We start from the raw sequence: 20,325 nt of genomic DNA on the forward strand, positions 1-20,325 counted from the left end.
GACCAGTAAGTTTGATATAAGTCTTCTAGATTATTACAGGGATGGAGTATTACAGGGATGGCTTGCAAGAACCTAGAAATGATAGAATAAGCACTAGAAGCCAGCTTGAATTCACTTAGAAAAAGTCAATTTAGGCTAATCCTTATTTATTTTTTGCACTGTTAGTAAGCTGGTAGCCATGAGAACTATGGTAGACATAGTATATCTGGATATTAGCAAGGCATTTGACAAAATCTTTTATGACATAAAAGATAAATAAGTATAAATTGAGAAATGGGAGCTGGTTGTTAATTTTTGTTAGCTAGATTAATAATTGCTTGAAAGACCATTCCCAAAGCATGCAGATTACCAGGTCACTGGCATGCTAGAGGAAGGTTTCTAATATTAATAGCATACACCGTGGGGTTCTTCTGGCCTTAGGAGCATCATCATTTACATCTAACAACTTAAATGAAGATATGGAAACCATGCTGATGAGGTTTGTAAGTGACAACATCTGGGGAAGGATAGTGAATACTTGGAATGACAGAATCAGTATACTGATTTTAATTATAAGTAGTTGGGGATAAAACAAAACAAAAACTTGCCTGGGCCAGATGAAATCAAACCAAGGACCAGATCCAAATCTCATACCTAAATTAGGAAATTAGTGCAAGGGAAAGAAACAGTTTTTCACCATTTCTGAAATCAGCCTCAAACTTGAATTGTCGATACTGTTAGAACATGACCTGAAATATTCCAGTCAAGACACCAAAACAATAGCAATAAGAGTATTAGAGGTTTTTATCTATGACTGTGGCCGTAATTACTCTCACCCTCTTTTAGACGATCCCCTTCAGCCTTGGTTTTCTTCTGTCTTTCTGATCCAGCAAGGTCTACGAGATGCAGCTTGGAGCGAAAGCTGCTATTCCTGTGAAAATAACAGGATGTAAGCGAGAACGGTACACAACTTTGAGGGTAGGTGAGTATCAAGGCTCATCTGCCTGCTCTCATTTTCTTTCAAGTCAGTCTAAATGGACCGACTCATTACTAGTGCTCAGAGTACTGATGTTTGATTATTTGTCAAATCAAGAAGCAACCTATTATTCAAATTTAGTAAAACTAACATTAAAAATCTTAACTCTTTAAACTGTAACTTACTTGTCACTTTTCTTTCTTTGCTCTATGGAGATTGTGAAGATGGCATGAGATCGAGATGACTGGGAGTTCATAGCTGTGGAGGCCACAGTCCTACAGTTGTTGCCCTGCTCCAAACAGGAAACAGTATCCAGAGCAATGAAAACAGTCTTCTCAGTGAGTCCCACAATCTAATTCGGAGAAAGAAAAAACTCTTATAATTCAACTTCAAATATTTTATCATTTTAGGGTAGCAATGGATAAGTGCCTTCCAGGGAGCCCCAAGTGAAGGTAAGCTTTGGCCCTAAGAACAGTAAGGGCAACACAAATAGCTGTAGTATTTCTCTTTGCTACTTTCTCCTCCATGTGGCCCTATGTTCTTTCCTATATCTTGGGTCCATTTTATACTTCATTTTCACTAGGGAAAATAGCATGGTACAATTTCCACTGGATTAGGAAAACAGGGTCCTAGGTTTGGTACTGTATCTACCCAGGAGAATCTGTGTAAGTTAAAATCTCTTGGAGCCTCTGGAGATTGAACTAGATGATAATGAAGTCTGTTCTAGCCCTAATATGCTACAATTTTAGTATGCCATAACTCCCAAATCAACATCTGTGGCCCTAATTTCTAGTCCTACATTTCAAAACCAAACTCATCTTCCTTCTACCAACAGTGATTCTCTCCACTACTTCTTCATTTCTAGATCTCTATTCTCAAAACTTCAGATTTGCCTTTATTTCCTCCTCTTCCTCCATATTTCATCTATCATCAACTCTCCATAATTCTTCTTTTGAATCCATTGCTTCCTTTTCCTTTCCATATCTACCTGTCTAATCCAGACCCATATTACTTCACATGCCTGAGAAATAAGGCAATTTCCCCAAATTGTCCTCCCTCATCCTAGCCTCTCCTTTTCAATCCATTCTTGTTTAGCCTTCTGAAAATCCTGCTTCCTAAAATGTCACCAAACTCCTAAGCCCCATGTGAAATAATGAGAGTACAAAGAGATTTTAAGATATTCTCCTAACCTCCCAGGAGCTAACTTAGTCAGAGATACACACATAAGATAAAAACTTGATAAAAGTAGCCACAGGAAGTATTAAGTAGCTTATATACTATTCACAGGGATAGAAACTAAGCTCTTTAGTCTGGCTTCATAATCTGGTCTTAACATAGCTCCTATTAGTTCCTAAGACATATCCTCTAATCCAGACAGACTGACCTAGTCTTACTACCCCCATGAGTATATTTTCTGCTTTCCTGCTTTAAGCTATTCCTTACTATAAGAATGCCCTTACTTCTTTACTTACTTCTTACCATCCATCCCATCTGAACAGTACTTACAAACTTTTCCTTACCCACCACAATTTGAATCAGAAATTCACACTTCTCTGTATTGCAAATTTCCCCTCAAATAGTGTTTGGGATTTAATTCCGGCTCTAGTATAGTTTAAGCACACGGAAGATCTTAGCCGGTCAAGAGCTGGCTAAGTACCAACATTCTTTCTGGTGATAGCATGCATTTTACCCAGGTTTCTTATCCCCACCATGCAAATTGTCTTCCTGTATTCCACGCTTATCAGGCTTTCAAAATAGGTCTGATCCTTCAAGCTTTGCCTTAGTGCTTGGTTAATGACTTAACGGCTCAGAAGGAAAAAAAATTCCAGAAGCACAGGCATCTGCCTCTCAGGCACCTGCAGCCTAAATTTCAACTTTTGGTGCAGAGAGAAGGAGAGGGAGATGGATAAGGTATTATTTTACCAAGTCTACTTGTACCAAGTCTACTAAGTCTGCACTACCCTATTCTTATCTACTCCCCTCCTCAAATTCTCCCACTCCAGAATACTCAAGCTGCTGCTCAAACCGAACTCTGCCTGTTTTCAACACTGGCTTCTGGATTTGGCCCACTCCCATATACAAAACTCCCAACCTGGCCTCAAACTTTGTTCAGCTACAGGTCCTCAGCCTACATCTATACCATGTGACAAAAGCCTCTCAAATAAGTGATCTCTTCTTCCTATGGTAAACTCAAAATTTTTATCATCTTACTTTCTAAATATCCTTACAGAGATCTAGCACAATATCTCTTACAGGGCTAACAGAATTTTCTATGACCATGTTCCATATCTGTGCTATCTAATACAGTAGCCACTAGTCACATGAGCACTTGATATGTGGCTGGTGTGACTGAGAGACTGAATTTTAAACTATATTCAGTTGCAGTTCATTTAAGTTTAAATAGCCATTTGTGGCTGGTGACTACCATAACGGACAGCCTAGCCTCAGAACTCTGTAAATAGCCAATAAATATTTAATTGATATTAGCATTCCTTCAAGAGGTAATATGGAGAAGGAAATGGCAACCCACTCCAGTATTCTTGCCTGGAGAATCCCAGGGACAGAGGAGGCCTGGTGGGCTGCCGTCTATGGGGTTGCACAGAGTCAGACACGACTGAAGCAACTTAGCAGCAGCAGCAAGAGGTAATAAGAAGGTGGTAAAACTTCCTTCCCCACAAGAGTTCCCATCTAGGAATTCTAGATTAACAAAGGGAATTAGGACCTAATTCACACAGAACCTAAAAGACTGAGGTGCTAATGGTCATTTAAAACCACAGTGGCAAATAATGGGAATGTGAACAGTTAGAAGTGGCCAACATTTTAAAATAACATCAAATGAGAGACAAACACACCTTTATGCCTTCCTTAGGATCCTCCCGTATATTTATTTGAGAGGCTTTCTCACGAGATGGGCATAGAAGATCCAAGATTTCTTCATTGTAAATCTGGCATTATTGAAAACAAAGTGGTAAAAACAAGATGTCAACAGTGGTAATCAAGGAGTTGTGGGACCACAGGTGATTTTTAAAATTCTTTGACTTTCTGTATTAAAAATTTTTTTTTGCAACAAACATATTTTTTATAATTAAGAAAAGGATTTTAACCCTAAATGTTATCATTGATACTTATAAGAAAAAATTCACATTTATTACTTGTAACAAAATTAAAACTGCTATCTTGAGAGTGAGCTTCTTAGGAATAGTAGACACAATGAAAAGTTACATGGGTATCTAAATTCAGTTCTTTGATGGTCATAACAACATCAACTTCACCGATTTTGTTAAAATGTAAGTAATAGGTCCTTATTGGAGGGTGAATGGCAATGAATATTTCAACAACAACCAGAACTTTAAGTACTGTGTCATAGTAAGCACCATGTTTGTTTGTTAAATTATATACATTTAATTACTGCTCCTTAAAGATAAGACATCCTATCACTGCTATGGAATCAACCTGGTAGATTATCATAAGTTCTAAGTTCTCTAGGTATGTGTTTCTGGTATCATGAGGGCTAGATGTAATTGGTCAGTCTATTTGTATACTACTATATACTAGAATGAAAATATCCACAAAAGCAGGGACTTTGTTTTGTTCACTGATATATCCCAAATACCTAAAACAGGGCCTGTAACACAGTAGGTACTCAATAAATATCTGTTGAATAAACACTCTATCATTACTTACACAGCTCAATACTTCACCCAGTTTTTATAAACATTCTTCATGGAGTAGCAGCATGATCACTCAAGCCTCAAAACAGTAAAGGGATATCAAATATTTTTCTAAAGACTCTACAGGGAATCAATAATAGAGGCCAAACTCAAAGTATTCCTATCTTCTTTTTATATGGGAATGCCAACTTCTCTAACAATCAGATTAAACAGACTATTCTGACAAGGAAAGAACTGGGTGAGAGCCAGATCCAACTGAGCCAGTAAGTTTTCTCTATCAATTTATTAAAATGCAATTTACTAAAAATTCAATTTATTAATTTGACTCATACCAGGAAAAATTCAATTTGCATTTATTTTTCTACCCAAAGATAAATTTGAATTCAGAATAAAGATAAATCATTTACCTCCAAGTATGATACTTTCAGAGTAAATTCGAAGTCACTCTTTTTATCAATTTCTTTGAAGAGCAGTTGTATTACCCTAGGAATGACCCCAACTGTTGGTTCATTTTCTTGCTCTGCAGTATATGCACCTCCCATCGAATAGGTTTTTCCAGAGCCAGTCTGCCCATAGGCCAAGACGGTTGCATTGTATCCTGGCAAAACAGAAGTCACATGTGTAGTGATGACTCAAATATTTTCATCCAATCAATGTCCTCCATTTCTTTCAGTAATTACTTGTAGCAGAACTGAGACTGCTCTCTGGACACAACGGTCTCTTGGGAATGTCAGACACAAAGAATAATTATATGGGTGCCATGACTTTGCACTACTCCAAATAAGCAAAGAAGAAAAATATCTAACCCACATGTGTGCTTCTCTTGCTAGCTCTTAAAAGCTAGGAAGTAAAACACTTAAAAAGATATGACTGAGATAATGATAGTGACCAAGTCACTGTCTAAAGGCCATTCAGGGTTTTAGAATTCTGCTTTCTACCTGAACAATTCTAAATTATGGGAATTGAATGGAAGTCTTAGAAAATGCATGGATAGAAGGGATTCAAACATGTATTTCTTTGATTAACAAAGTCTTCATTTGAACCCTATTATCAGGTTCCTCATAGAAATGTCATCATTTAAGTATGATTCAATGTGATGTATGTATGTCCTTTTTTTTTTTTCCTTTTTGAGAGAACTTATTCATCTAAATGAAGACCTTGATGTTCTGGAAGATCTTAAGATGTTACATTGAGATTTTCACTGTAATAGATTGCTAATATCAACTGGCATGACTCTGGGGCAAGAGAATAACATTTCATAATCATCTGCAATATCACAGATGTGTATATATACTAATAACTGGGGAAATCAAGTTTTAGCACTTTTTACAAAAAATTCAGGGTGCTGTTGAGCTGACTGAAAAATACTGGCTTTATCTTTGCAGCTGAGAGCAATATTAACCAAACACATATATATTGAAATCACTTTCTACTTTATATTGCCTCTAAAGACTATAATTCCCATAGTTTCCCAAGTTAAGACTATGAAAGTAAGGGACCTGGAGACACACAAACAGGGCAGCGGCAGTGACGAAGACACTGATGATGACAGCAGCAGCGTTGAACAAGGTGGTGGGGGTTACTCAGTGCGGCTGCCAGGTGAACTCTGTATGGCTTTTCAGTTTAGTTGAAATTCCCTCCATGGCCTTCTGGAGTCCCTTGTTGTGTCTCCAGAGTAAATTTAAATTACTCTACATTTCATCAATGTTGGAATGGCAAGAGAAGGGGGAAATTGATTTGGGGTGAAAAGGTATAATGAACTGTAAACTCCATAAAAATATCTCAAAAACAAAGATGAGTGAAAAGAAACCAGAGCCTTTGGATTTCGTGAAAGATTTCCAGGGATACCTGACTCAGCAGACTCATCATGTCAACATGATTTCTGGATCAGTTAGTGGGGACAAAGAAGTAGAGGCTCTTCAGGGAGCTGGAACAGATGGTGATCAAAATGGACTCAATCACCCATCTGTTGAAGTTTCCTTGGATGAAAACTCAGGAATGTTAGTAAATGGGTTTGAAAGGACCTTTGATGGAAAGCTCAAGTGTCGATACTGCAACTATGCCAGCAAAGGCACCGCCTGGCTCACTGAACACATTTAAATCCACACAGGTGAGAAACTTCATTGATGTCACTTATGCCCATGTGCATCTGCCTATGATCATCATCTGGAAGCCCGTATGTGTTCCCATATAGGAGAAAAACCATACAAATGTGGATTGTGTTCCTTTTGCTGCAGTGATTGAAGCATCCTGTCCCATCATCAAAAGCACAAATCTAAAATGGCACTAGGTTAAAGGTACTTGGTCTTCCTTAAGCAGCAAGAGAATGTGTGGGGGTTTACAAAAGAAAATTAGCAATCTGAGCTATAGCAGAAGAGCACTAATCAACTTAAGCCCACCTTCCACAGTGGTTCAGGAGCCAGACTACCTTAATGATTTTATCCATGAAATCCCAAATATCCAGACTGACTTCTATGAAAGTATGGCAAAAACCACACCAACAGGTGGCCTGCCAAGAGACCCCCAAGAACTCATGGTTGACAACCCATTAAACCAGCTCTCAACTCTAGCAGGACAGTTGTCCAGTTTGCCACTTGAAAACCAAAACCTCGCACCCCCTGATGTAGTTCCCTGTACCAAGAAGCCTTTCACTGATGCAGCAGCCCTCTACCCAGGCAGTAGTTTCTGTCGTGTCAGCAAGTATCCCTTAGAGATCCTCTCCCACCAGCCCTGAACCTCAGCCGTCACACAGTCACAGGAACTACAGCCCAGTGGGAGGTCCAAGCAGTGAACCAAGTGCCCACACGAGTAGTCTGAGCATGGGAAACAGCCAGCCGAGCACTCCAGCTCCCGCCCTGCTATATAAATCTAGAGTAAATAAATTTGAATAGGAGGCTGTCATTTTTATATTGTGTAATAACTAGCTTACTCTGAGGACAGCTTGGTCTCACAGTAAAATATATTGTTACTAACTCTTGCTTTCCTGTGTACTTTGCAAAATTTTTAAAATTTGATTCAAATCTTGAAAGTGTTACTAACTGGCTTCTTAAAGCAAACATTGTAACTATTAAGTATTAACTAAAAAGCACTTCTACACTTACAGTAAGTGAAAGGGACATATTGGTGGTATGTGTCTACAAAAACCCCAAAGTGCCAAATTAATGTATCTTCTGCCCTCTCTTCCAAATGCTACAAAGCCATTAGAATGAGTTCTTGTGGTTTAACATCTAAACTAATCTCCATTGCACTGTTGAAAGAGCAGCATCAAGGAGTTTCTCCACATAACTCTCCTTGTCAATCTGAGGCTTGTGAATCTAAAGTCTGCAGTCTGTTCTGCTGTTGCTTTTAGCACTTACAGCTCAGATTAGTTTTAGAGCAGTCACTTCCAAATGTGTAACTTGGCCCTTGTATGTATATATTGTCAGAAACAGGATGCTGTCATTTTGACACTTTTGTGGCTATTTTTTTTCTACTTATTCTTCATATAAAAGCAATATTTAGCCTCCAACTAATACAAAAAAATAAATTAAAAAAAAAAGCAATACCACAAAATAGAAAATGAAAGCTTTCATTAAACAAAAAGGAGGACCTCTCATGCTAGAACCAGTTTATTAACTGTATATTCTGGGCCAGGTAGTGACCAACACATTTTTTTTTCTGACAAGGAAGAAAGAAAGAGCAATGTTTGAAAGAGCAATTTAGTTCAGATTTTTTTTTCAGAACTATAAACTAGAATGTATAATTTTAAAATTCGTATGAATTAAAGTTGGAATACAGTTGTATTCCAAAGGTATCAATTCTTGAAAGCTAGTTAATTCTAAACGCACTATATTTTTGAAGCAAATCTACATTAGAAACTTTTTTGGTATTGTATTTTTTAAAATATTTAAGGTTTAATTTAAATTTTTTGTGAGTTAAATTCTATATTGGAAAGATGTTGGTATCTTCCATTAAGTATTAAATGTTTCTCCCATTTTATTTTTAATCAAATATTTTATAGAAATGAGTTGAGAAAAGCTTAACATGGACTATTTATAATATTTCACTGTTAACAGGCAATGTTCTGAAACTAAATTTATTTTTGTTCAGTGAATATAACTAGATTTTAAAGCTGGTAGATAATTTATCTCCACTAATATTTTTTTAAGAAACTGTAAAGGGATTAACAGGGAATAATTTTATTTCAGATTTTTATTAATATAGTATGTAGCTACAACTTCTTGAAACTCAAGTAAAGGATATACTTTTACTTTGAAAAAATTTCACTAGCTATTTTCCAGTGCCATTTCATTTTAGAAATAGGTGTTTGCCATTCATCTGCAGAACTGTTTGACAAAGGGAATATTTACTAAAAAAAAAAAAAGTCCAGAGATAAACTTCATTTAAGTTCTACAAAAATGGATGTATTATTATTTTTTTAATTCTCTACTAGGGACTTTTCATTAAGTAGTCTTAGAGGATATATGATTTCTAGAACTTAGTTTTGTTAATATGTACTTTGATGTAAAGAACGTATTTTGTATGTAAAACATAAAACTTGAGTATGGTTGCAAAACACACTACATTGTTTAGGGATTCCAGAAATCAGTTTAATGCTGGAATAACTATTTAGTATGTAATTCATATTGTGAATGAAGTCTTGCTTTTGTGATATATGAACAAAAAAAATCACACTTTCAAAAAAAAGAAACAGAATATAACAGTAGAACTTTAACATTCTTATGAAGTTGTGACGGTACATTCTGTGAAAGATAACAGAATAATACAGGGTCTGGATGCCATATTTTTCTTTAGGAATGGCTAAAGGAAAGGAGGGATGGTTAATTAGAAGAAAATTAGAATAAAATAATGGTCCTCCAAATATATAGATAGGAAAAAGTTTAACTTTATAATGGAGATGTCTGGCAGATATCACCTTAATCAAATGATCATAAAGAACATCAGTAGTAATGGAACAAATCAAAATTGTGTGCTGTCCCATAGGATTCAATGAGAAGAATATTGCACCACTTCTGCGATATTCCTGCTAAAGATATACAATCTGAATCTAATCATAAACAAACAGTTACAAACTTGGCTTGTGATTTTCAAAACTGTCATGATCATGAAAGTCAAAAGACTAAATGAGTTTTATAATAAAGAAGACAGTACAACTAAATACACCATATGACTTTGGACTAGATCCTTTTGCTATATAGGACATTATTGGGACAACTGGTGAAACTTGAATGAGGTCTGAGTACCAGATGGTAGTGATGTAACAATTCTAATTTCATGATTTTGATGGTCGTATTGTAGTTACATAGGAGAAAGCTCCTGTTTGTAGCAAATACACACTAAAGTATTCAGGGGACCATCAGGTCAACAACTCATGTCAAAGGGTTCAGAAAAAAAAAGTACTTTATGCTGTTCCTGCAACATTTGTTTGAAATTAAGTTTGAAATTACTGCTTTACTATTTTAAAAATCTGAAACAAAGTGTTCAATGTGTCTTAAGCCATGACATCATTTTAAAAAGTGAAAAAAAAATGTGAGTAGCTGTTGCCTGGAAGAAGGCTTCTGTTTGTCTAGAGGGATGAACTAATGTCACTGGGTAGAAATTACTGTGAAGCAAATTTCATCTCAATATAATCTAACACAATTAGAGTAGTCCAAAAACTAATCTGTGATATTTCTGTCAAAGAAAAAAATTTTAACCAGACGCTGGAAGTTCACTTAACAGAGATATTTCTAGAAAGCACTTTACTTTGGATGGAAAGAAAAATAGACTAGATGATGTATAAATATCCCTTTGAACTTTAAAGGACTAGTATGCCGAGGTTCTACTTCTTTTAAATCCTTTGAATCTTGAATAACCACTGTACTAGACTAACAATTAGACACCCCTCTGGCACTGCTCCCTTCTTCAGAACTTTGCCGTAGTCTTAAATAACACTAAAGCACTGGCTTCTTTCTGTAATCAAGATTATTAACTGGCCAGTGTATTCAGGGGCTTTAGGAAATCTCAAAGGTTTTAACAATTAAAATACTTTTGTCTAAAAAAATGAAGCAAAAAGTTTAATATATCTTATGTGTTTAAAAGTGTGTACGTAGTCGTCTACTTTCACTCCTACCCCTGGACTTTGAACTCTTTCAGGGCCCAGAAGCTGTATTATTTACCTCTGAATTCCTCAAGAGGTTTTGCAGTGCCTGGGCCTCAACTAGTCCCTCATCAGCACCCATCAAAGAACTTAAAATCTAAGGAGGTTTCAGAGCAAACAATCAAAAACATACACAAGCCAACGACGAGCGGAACCATAGAAAGCAAACACAGCATAAAGGTACTTTCATTGGGTTAGTTCTTAGGTTGTGGGCTTTTTGAAGGCAGGACTCATGTTTCATCCATTCCTGTATTGGCAGCACCCAATCACAGTGCCTGACACATAGTGTATGTTCAAGAACCGTTTGAAGAATCAACCAGTCTCACCTTTAAATACGCCTTTTATGAGTGGTGCTACTGCTGTATTGAAGACTTCCTCCTGTTCAGTAGAGGGGTCAAACACAAAATCGTAGGTAAAGGATTTGTCAGTACCAACCACCACCTAGAGAAGGCAAGCGACAAGGAGTAAGTAAAAAAAAGAAAGGCTAGACCATGCCCCTCACTGCTATTTGGCACCAGCTGTTCAGAGGGAGGCCCAGGACTCCACTACGCACCTGAGGTTCCCCGGGTACGAAGGAAAGGCACATTTGGCAGCCCTCATCAATCTCTTTGGGGACCAAAGGGCGACATCGCAGTGCCACTCTTACAGGAATGCCCTTCACCTCTTCCTTCATGATCCTACTTCCGCACCGTCTCTGCTGAGGGTAAAAAAAAGAAAAAGATGCTCTTTGATAAACCTTGGTAGGTCGGCAGGAGTGGGAGAGCGTCCTCCTTCAGCTCTGGCCCTCCTTGGAGGGTGTGGTGGGTTAGGGAAGTCGGCGGTAGCCTACGGCGGCAGCCTTTCCCTCCCAGCGGGATCGCTGCCTCGGGAAAGTCACTGTCTCTCGGACTTGGCCACGACAGGACTGCCCATCACCCTGACCCTCTGAAAACAGCGAAGTGGCCTCTGAAATGGAAAGCAAAAGCCCAGCGGAGACGACGACAAAGAACCAAAGCACCAGGGTCCCGGGAAGGGCAGATCCTGAGCTAAGGTGCCCCCTTAACTCACCAAACTAAACGTCCCTTACCAGGTCTCCCGCCGCCCTGTCCCAACCAGAGCTTTAACCGCCAAGTTTCAAATCACTCCCGGAGGCGCCAGCCAATCGGAGCGTAGACAGCCTGAAGGCGGAGCACGCACGCGGCGCGCGCAGGAAGACGCATGGGAGGGGGACTTGCGCGTCGCGCCCTGACCCCGCCTCTTTCCGACTCAGCCTAACATCCGCTTCCGGTTCCCAGGCTGACTAGGCGGTGAGCTGACTCGGCGCCTGAGGCCTGCGGGTTGGAGAGGTAGTAAAGACAACTTTTACAGTGCTGTGGGCACAGGACTCAGGCACAGTGCGGGAAAGAGATCTGGAAGGCGGCTGGTGGTGAAGGAAAGGCCAATCTGCAGACCTCCACCATTACTGATCACATTAGGGAATGTGGGGCGGTGCCTTGCCCCGAGTTTCTATGGATAGTTGGAATCAGTATTCCGCTGAATTTCGAAAGTAGTCAGATATTTTTAGATTCGATCCCGATTTCCTCCTCTCTAGAATGAGGACGGTAACATATGTTTCACAAGATTGTTGTGAGAAAGCGGATTGTTTCTATAGTGTATCTATAGACAGGTTGTTGGCATCCAAATATTCAGCCAAGTTGATAGTTTTCTTCCTTCTCTCCCAAAATCTATCACCTACCTAGAAGTGGGCTGGGCGTATAGACTGACAGTCTTGGAATGGGTTGGGATTGTTTTCTGAAACTTGTTGGGCTGTTTTCCCTTTTAAACCATTTTCATCAGCTTTGATTCATGCTTCCATTCCAGGTCCTTGCTGGAGATGGACAGCCGGATTCCTTATGATGACTACCCGGTGGTTTTCCTGCCTGCCTATGAGAATCCCCCAGCATGGATTCCTCCTCATGAGGTGGGAACCATCTGTACAAGGAATTTTTTTTCCCATAGGCACAGGATGATATATGAAAGGTAGGATGGCAGTTAGAAAGCTCAAGGGAGAGTGAATCTTAGCTAGAAGTTGGATTCTGAGCAACTGGGCCCCTTGGGAGCTTCTTGTGGAATCTTCCTACCAGAGTCCATTACACCAGAGAATTCTGGAAATTCAGAGCCCTAATTTTCATTCTGTTGAGGTAAAGAAGTGAGGGGCTCCTGGGCTGCTAGCATTTCCCCATTGCTATCCATCTACCTGTTTGGACAGTGTTATCTGTTTTACTTAAACTAAGTCCATGATTTCACCTTCTCCTGGCTTCAGGGTGATGTGTTTGTGTTCTGGATGAAAGTAGTAAGCCTGATAATAAGATTTCTGGGGTTGCTATGTCTTGCAGAGGGTATACCATCCAGACTACAACAATGAGTTGACCCAGTTTCTGCCCCGCATCGTTACACTGAAGAAGCCCCCCGGAGCTCAGGTGAGCTTATGGAACAATTGCCTCTTATTTCAGGCTAGGTTTGTCCATACCAGGCCCAGAAGCTGGCCATGGTTGGGGGAGATGAACTGGGAAGCAGATAAGAAGGTGAAGAAACTTCCTTTTATGAGCAGAAAAGCTGAGATGCCACTTCCACAACTTCTGACTGCTCTCTGAGGGGCATAAGGCAAGCTATCATACATTGATGCTACTAGATATTCCTGTGTTTGTGGTCTGTATTGAGCCCCCTTTTGTGCTCTTGTCTTACAGTTGGGGTTTAACATCCGAGGAGGAAAGGCCTCCCAGCTGGGCATCTTTATCTCCAAGGTGCGTCTGCCTGGTAGGCAATATGGATAGCTACTTCCCTTTGTTATCGGATTGCTGAACCCTGATGTCCCAAGGCTGGGGAGAAGGATGATTCAGTAGACTTATAGAATGGGCATAGTGAGACTGTCCTTGCCCACTTACAACTTCCTACCTTGCAAGCCACCTGTTTCCCCACATCATCTCTCTCTCTCTCACACACAACCAGTATAGGACCTTACACTTGAACAGCACTTAATTTCACTTACATTGTTTGAAATTATCCTACCTTGATCATATATATTCTCTCCTTACCAACAGGTGATTCCTGACTCTGATGCACATCGAGCAGGACTTCAGGAAGGGGACCAAGTCCTAGCTGTGAATGATGTGGATTTCCAAGATATTGAGCACAGCAAGGTGAGCACAGCACCTGGGCTGTGGTGAGGCTAGAAGCCATCCCAGGTAGGATGCAGCAGATAAGATTAGCCTAATGTGTAACTTGATAAGAAAGAATTTCACCTTGATAAGAGGAAGGCAGCTATTGGTGACCCAGAAGGTTGGAGTGGCAAACTACTTTCCTCCTGTTACGATTCTGTCCTGGGTTGTATCTCTTCATTTGTACAAGCTGCCATGTTCCTTCCAGGCTGTTGAGATCCTGAAGACAGCTCGAGAAATCAGCATGAGGGTCCGTTTCTTTCCCTACAGTAAGTGCCTCTCTCTTTTTTGCTTACCTGGTAGGACCCTCAGTGGGAACTCTTTAAATACTGATTACTAGAGGCCCCAAAAGTTGGTGATGGGGAGTTGGGAGCTCAGGCCAGAAAATAACCTGTGCTTTTCTTCCTTTTCTTTCTTGTTTTCCCCAAGATTATCATCGCCAGAAAGAGAGGACTGTGCACTAGAGAGTTGCAACCCACAGCCCTCTACATGGGATCTCCTAGGACAAGCTAGCTAGGTCTCAGGGAAACCACTTGGGAAACTACTCTCAGCCTCACCCTGGGAGAGTGGAGTCGGGAGGATGGGGAGACAGCGAGACCCTGCACTGAGCCAGCCAGCCAACTGCATTTTCCCAACTGTCCTGTGCTTTGAGTTCCCTAGGTTTCTATGTGGGCTTCATACCCTGGAAGGAGAAGGATGGTGATGTCTAGGTATCTCTTAGCCTGTGGAGAACCCTGCTAGAGAAGGCAGCTGACATTTATTGAATACCATGTGCTAGGCAATTCCACAAATGTCGTGTCATTTTCATTAGCATATACAAATCAGTAGAAAAAAGGATCTTGGGGGCCTCCCCGCTAATCTGCCTGACCATCTCATCCCATCCTTATACTATATACCCATACACTTTGGAGACTGCAGCGGAACCCTGTTTTCCTCCCCTCCCTCATTCTATTTTCTCCCTGCAAAAGAGTAAAACACAATGCTGAGGACATGTTGGTGTGACTTTTGAATGATACTGGTTGGGTGGTAAATGCTTTTGAGATAAAAATAAAAGCTCTTCCAAAGAGAGGAACCACTAGAAGCAACAGAGGAACACTATACATGCTTCACAATTATCTCTTTCTGGCCAGAACGTTAGGGAGACCCAGGAAGCTTATCTGCAGTATGACTGAGGAATGGGTATAGAGTGAGGGGTACTGGAGGAAACAAGTGTCCCTTCCCCCATGAACTATGGCCACTTCTGTTCAGGGACCAGTATTAATATAGTCTGTCTTCTCTTTTCCCAGATTCTTTCATCTGGAACATAAACTAAGGGAGAGGCTTAGATGCATTTCTTTTCAGGGATAGTAGTAAGCAATCGGTTCCCAATTTCCACCTGGTCGGTTGAGTAGTACTGACTGCTTGCTGATTTCCCCCTTGTCTTCACCCCAACCCCCAAATAGCCTTCTGCCATGTTCTTAGCAATCCATTGTTAGATATTCCAGGCCACATGTAATGCCATTGACATGTTCACAATACCCATTAAGAATAGAAAGTTATCTAATGAGGTATGGGGTGAAGTTGTACCCCATAATGAAAGTCCCAAATTTTCCTTGAAGAATCCTGGGAAACTTCAATATATATTTTGAGGCCTTTCCCCCTGAAGAGTGATGCTGTTGGTTTGAGATGTAGCCTAAATGTCTGATTTTTTAAAAATATATTTATTTTTTATTTTTTGTACTTAAATATCTTTTTATTCAAAGTCACAGTACAATTGTGTACATCAACTATGCCTCAGTTTTTAAAAATCACAATTAGAAGGCTGCACCTCTGCACTTTTCAGCACCACTTCTACTCATGTTGCCGCAGTTAACTCACTTTGCCACTCTACTCTCCCCAAATGTTGCACAAACCAACCAATTTACTGACTCTGCCAAGCACTAATCAACCAGGGTTTCCATGCCACTTCTTTTTAATGAATTTGAGTAAGTCTTCAAATACAGGAAACTGTTCTAAATAGTAGTAACATATCTCTGTGAGGAAGTTCTGGTTCTTCCTATAAGTACCCCCCGCCCCCTTGCAACCCCAGCTCTACTATGGTACCTCTTCTAGAGGCTCAGTGCTATTGTCAGGTAGCAACATCCTGGTGAGCAGATCTGGAGGTACAGTCAATCTAGCTGTCTCTGTGTTTCCTGGAAAGTGAAAGTGTTAGTAGTGTCTGACTCTTTGTGACCCCATGGATTGTAGCCCACCAGGCTCTTCTGTCCATGGAATTAATTCTCCAGGCAAGAATCCTGGAGTGGGTTGCTGTTCCCTTCTCCAGGGAAATCTTCCTAACCCAGAAATGGAACCTGGGTCTCCACTGCAGGTGGAGTCTTCACCATCTGAGCCACCAGCGAAATCCTCCCCCAGCCCCACATAGAATATATGTTCCTATTTGCTCTGCTGCCCCCCAGTGGCCATCTGAGTAAGAAACTAGGGGCTGAGATGCACAAAGGCATATTGGCTGAGTCTACTGAATGTTGAGGTTCAGTAAAAGGTTTTAAAACAACTCACCTAAGAAGTGTAGTGAACAGAGTAAAAAGTCCCAGCCAGGTGCCACGGGCCTAAGAGGCAAAAATCCTCTTGCCCTAAATTGGTTCTTACTTTGAGGTACTTAGAATGGTTCTGTGTTGGGACACCACCGTGGTGCAACTGCATTGTGGGGGTGTAGGTATGGTGTGGAGAAGGCGCAAACAATAAGAGACTATGGTGAAAGGACCTGTCATATATCGAAGGTGTAGATAAGAAAACAATGGAGAAGGAACTGTGTTGGTCTTTGAGATATTCTAGCTGCTGTAGAATTGCATCCCCTGCAGATGTCGTTTATCAGTAAGACATCCCACATGGTCAGGTGGGATTGATTCCTGAACTCTGCAAGAACTTTCCACCTTGTAACTGTGAGAAGTGGTCAAGGAAAAAAGATAGCATTTTCAGGGGTTCTGTTTTACTCCTAAGCCTAGGAATTGAATAAGAGCTTCGTAAGTGGCCAAGTATTTAAACCGTAAACGTGAGGTGGGGGAGGACTGGAACTGGGAAGCCCAAATCCAGCAAATTGATCAAATTAGGCAGAGAGATAGCCTAAGCTGTCACCTAGAACAATGGTTTTTGATGCCTGACTTATTGGAGGGTCCCAGTTGGATTTCACCACCAAAGTGTGTGTTAAAGAAGGAAGGTAGTAGTGTGAAGTGGCTGGAGTCAAATCTCAACTCTCAGGGGCATCTTCTGGGAGACACAGAAAAGAACTTTTTATCTTCTCATCCCTTTCACCTAAAAGCAAAACAGGCAGCTGCTTTGGGCTGAAGTTAGTCCCATTTCCCCTTCAGTATGTCAGGCAGAAAAATTGGCCTGGCCATCAACTCAGCAAAGGAAGTTTGCCTACTCTGCTTGTACCCTCCCTACCTCAGCAAGACTGGGAGAAAGGATCCTCTCCTCTTCCTTCAGCAGAGAGGAATTAACCTCTGGAAAGAAGGGCAGAAGCCATGGCTTGGAATAGCTCTGTGTGTATGTGTGTGTGTGTTTCTGTGTGAAATAAAAAACAAAGGTCAGGTTCAGGGACATGATTCCAGGCCTTTGCACTGCATAGTAGGGAGATGAACCTAACCCCCACCCCACAATAGGATAAGCCAAGGTTATCTGAAAGAGTAAGCCATGGTGAATAACTAGGGACAAATGCAATGGAGAGATTATAAAGAAACATGAGTTATGTTTTTTGCATTGCAACTGGTTTTGGCACTGGGCTCAATAATTCTGCCTCCTCTGTAGAGACTTCTCTGGATAAATGAGAAATGAAGGAAGTGATCAGATAGTGGTAAGACCCCCTTCTGACCCAGAGTTACTGGATAGGGATAGTCCTTTCTGAGGCATAATGATGCTTCCCTAGGACCAAGAAGCCTCAAAGCTCTAATCCCCGACACAGGTAAATCTCTCAAGTAAATAGAGTAAAGTATTAAAAAGCAGAGACATTACTTTGCCAACAAAGGTCCGTCTAGTTAAAGCTATGGTTTTTCCGGTAGTCATGTATAGATGTGAGAGTTGGACTATAAAGAAAACTGAGCGCTGAAGAATTGATACTTTTGAACTTTGGTGTTGGAGAAGACTCTTGAGAGTCCCTCAGACTGCAAGGAGATCCAACTAGTCAATCCTAAAGGAAATCAGTCCTGAATACTCATTGGAAGGACTGATGCTAAAGCTGAAACTCCAATACTTTGGCCACCTGATGTGAAGAACTGACTCATTGGAAAAGACCCTGACGCTGGGAAAGATTGAAGGCAGGAGGAGAAGGGGTCGACACAGGATGAGATGGTTGGATGGCATCACTGACTCAATGGACATGATTTTGAGCAAGCTGTGGGAGCTGGTGATGGACAGGGAAGCCTGACACTGCAGTCCATGGGGTTGCAAAGAGTCGGACATGACTGAGTGACTGAACAGAACTGAACTGAGACCCTCCCCATTGGGACTGAGCTAGATATGCCAGAAGCAGTTGTAGTTATGCCTTTCCTTTTGTTCAGATCAATCTTGTTACCCACCAACATGATAATGATATAATCACCTCTCTATGCTCATACATCTTCTACCCACTTATCTGTTTCCTCAAAAAAGTTGATGTCTACAGGATAATGTGTTGCAGAGAGTTGAAACATTTAGTTGAGATTCAAAGAGAATAACGTACCTGTCTTTCTCTCTGCTCGTCTTTTTTTTTTTCCTTATGCACTCATGCTTGTATTGTTTTTATCCTCTGTGCTAGTTTTACCAACCCCTCTATTGCTTCCTGCAATCCCCTTTTTCAGGTAAAACGTGGCATAATATCCACTTGTGATGTCGAAGACAACCACAGCAATAATTGAATCACGAATGTTGCTAGAAATTAGGCTGCAAAAGTGCTTCTAGCCAGCTGTGTTCCATAACTGCAGCTAACTAGCTTTCTAAAGGCTAGAATTTAATGAAGGGAAAATCAAGAGTCAAGGAAATTGGGTTCCTGAAAAGTAGCGGCTATGACTACAACCAAGTAAGTGCCTACCATCCTAAGAGAGGTCCTATCTCAGTAGACTGTTTTCATTAAGGAAGACCCTACAGAGCAACAGATTTAAGTATTCGAGACTATTTGTACTTTGTTACATACAGGTAGAGATTAGATGAGAAGAGACAGAATAAGAAACAGCACAGGGTTTGGTGATTTGGGGAGGTTTCACTTTTTTTTCTTATTTATTTAGTTATTTTTGTGGAGGTTTCACTTTTTAGTTCTCCTTTATCCACAGGTAATGTGGGCTTACATTACAGTACCCTACTGTGATGAATAGGCTTAAGTGGTTGAGGTACCGGGTTAGTGACGTGGGAGTGAACACTCACTATTCGGTCCTCCAAGGACATGACCTTAGACAGGAAGTCAATGCCAAAGGTTGCCTGCAAAGGAGGGGCAGATACTTACTCTGTACGCCTCCTCTACCCCCAGTACCAGGCAGTCTTAGACCCAGAAGTAGAGAATGGCCCTTGAAAAGTGTCCTGGTTCAACTTTTCAACGCTTAGCAATAGATAACTTTGAGGAAAAGAATCCCCAGGTAAGTCGGCCAAAGAAGGGGGCAAAAACGTACTGTGTGATGCCTTGTACTGGGCTCACCCAGCAGGTGCCTTCCAAGCTCTTGTACATAAAGTGGGTGAGAATAAGTAGGCCAGATGACACCCTGAGTGAAAAGGATATTGATTCCCCTGAGAGCCCCCTACTCCATTCTGTACCATCACATCTTCTTATCCCCAAAGCCCAACCTAGGCTCCCACCACTCTGCCAGCCAAGGATTGCAGGACTTGGATTTGCACAGAGACTGGCGCTCGGGTGTGATGGACCCAAGGCTGAAGCCTCGGCGGTGGGCCTTGAGGTGTCCTTTGTGCTTGGCAGATGGGTGGCACTTGCTTCCTGGGGTCACTTGGCACTCTATCCAACCATCAATGTCACCTTCAGGCCTGGGCTTGGGGCCATGCCCTCTCAGGCCCTGCCCACAGCCCTGAGGTGGGGCAGCTGGGCCGTGTGTGATCCTGGGAGTGGGATAGTTGGGGGTGGGATGAGGGCAGGGATGGCCAGGAAAGCTGAAGCACTCACAGAGGGTAGGTGGCCTTGCCAGAGGGAAGTCGGATCGTTTGGAGGAAAAGCATGTGCTGCAGGAAATCTAATCACTGGTGTGGAGTGGGGATGGGAGGCTTGGCGGGGGGGAGTTGGTTCATTCTAGATAGTTCCATTACCCTCCTCCAAGAGGAGGAAGTACCAAAGAGATCAGAAGGCACATCCGGACAAGCTGATTTATTGAGTTGCAGTGGGACTCCCACACATAGGTACTGGAGCCAGGTGCTCAGCTGCCCTCATCCCCCTCA

General features: G+C 41.2%; 3 protein-coding genes and 1 pseudogene across 8 annotated transcripts in view; 3 read left to right on the forward strand and 1 right to left on the reverse strand.

The window, feature by feature from the left end:
• Positions 1–11,897, reverse strand: part of KIF4A (kinesin family member 4A) — a 129,089-nt gene extending 117,192 nt beyond the window's left edge. Inside the window, exons 1-7 of one of the 4 annotated variants that reach the window (XM_043896291.1) lie at positions 11,832–11,897; positions 11,319–11,462; positions 11,092–11,206; positions 5,034–5,224; positions 3,808–3,900; positions 1,141–1,307; positions 816–910 (exon numbers count right to left, since the gene is read on the reverse strand). In XM_043896291.1, coding sequence (XP_043752226.1) covers positions 816–910; positions 1,141–1,307; positions 3,808–3,900; positions 5,034–5,224; positions 11,092–11,206; positions 11,319–11,438 — 781 coding nt within the window. In that variant the 5' untranslated portion in view covers positions 11,439–11,462; positions 11,832–11,897. Of the gene's footprint in view, positions 1–815; positions 911–1,140; positions 1,308–3,807; positions 3,901–5,033; positions 5,225–11,091; positions 11,207–11,318; positions 11,463–11,812 lie in introns of all 4 variants that reach the window. The other 3 variants (XM_043896292.1, XM_043896295.1, XM_043896293.1) reach the window with 3 other exon arrangements.
• On the forward strand, positions 6,421–7,517 carry LOC122689374 (annotated as a pseudogene).
• Positions 11,898–11,975: 78 nt separating the features above from the next.
• PDZD11 (PDZ domain containing 11) lies at positions 11,976–14,932 on the forward strand. Its single transcript, XM_043895651.1, has 7 exons — positions 11,976–12,090; positions 12,605–12,704; positions 13,120–13,203; positions 13,471–13,527; positions 13,825–13,923; positions 14,150–14,210; positions 14,371–14,932. The coding sequence occupies exons 2-7, from the start codon at positions 12,618–12,620 to the stop codon at positions 14,403–14,405; spliced, it is 423 nt and encodes a 140-aa protein (XP_043751586.1). The 5' UTR covers positions 11,976–12,090; positions 12,605–12,617; the 3' UTR covers positions 14,406–14,932.
• P2RY4 (pyrimidinergic receptor P2Y4) overlaps positions 13,853–20,325 on the forward strand; it is a 36,069-nt gene continuing 29,596 nt past the window's right edge. For 2 of the 3 annotated variants that reach the window (XM_043895644.1, XM_043895646.1), the window contains exon 1: positions 18,285–18,970. Coding sequence is in view for 1 of the 3 variants with exons in the window: in XM_043895646.1 (XP_043751581.1) it covers positions 18,957–18,970 (14 nt within the window). In the remaining 2 variants the exon portion in view is untranslated. Of the gene's footprint in view, positions 13,924–14,149; positions 14,211–18,284; positions 18,971–20,325 lie in introns of those variants that run through there. The other variant, XM_043895647.1, reaches the window with a different exon arrangement.

The sequence above is a fragment of the Cervus elaphus genome, chromosome X (assembly GCF_910594005.1).
Source record: "Cervus elaphus chromosome X, mCerEla1.1, whole genome shotgun sequence".
NCBI classification, from domain to species: Eukaryota; Metazoa; Chordata; class Mammalia; order Artiodactyla; family Cervidae; genus Cervus; species Cervus elaphus.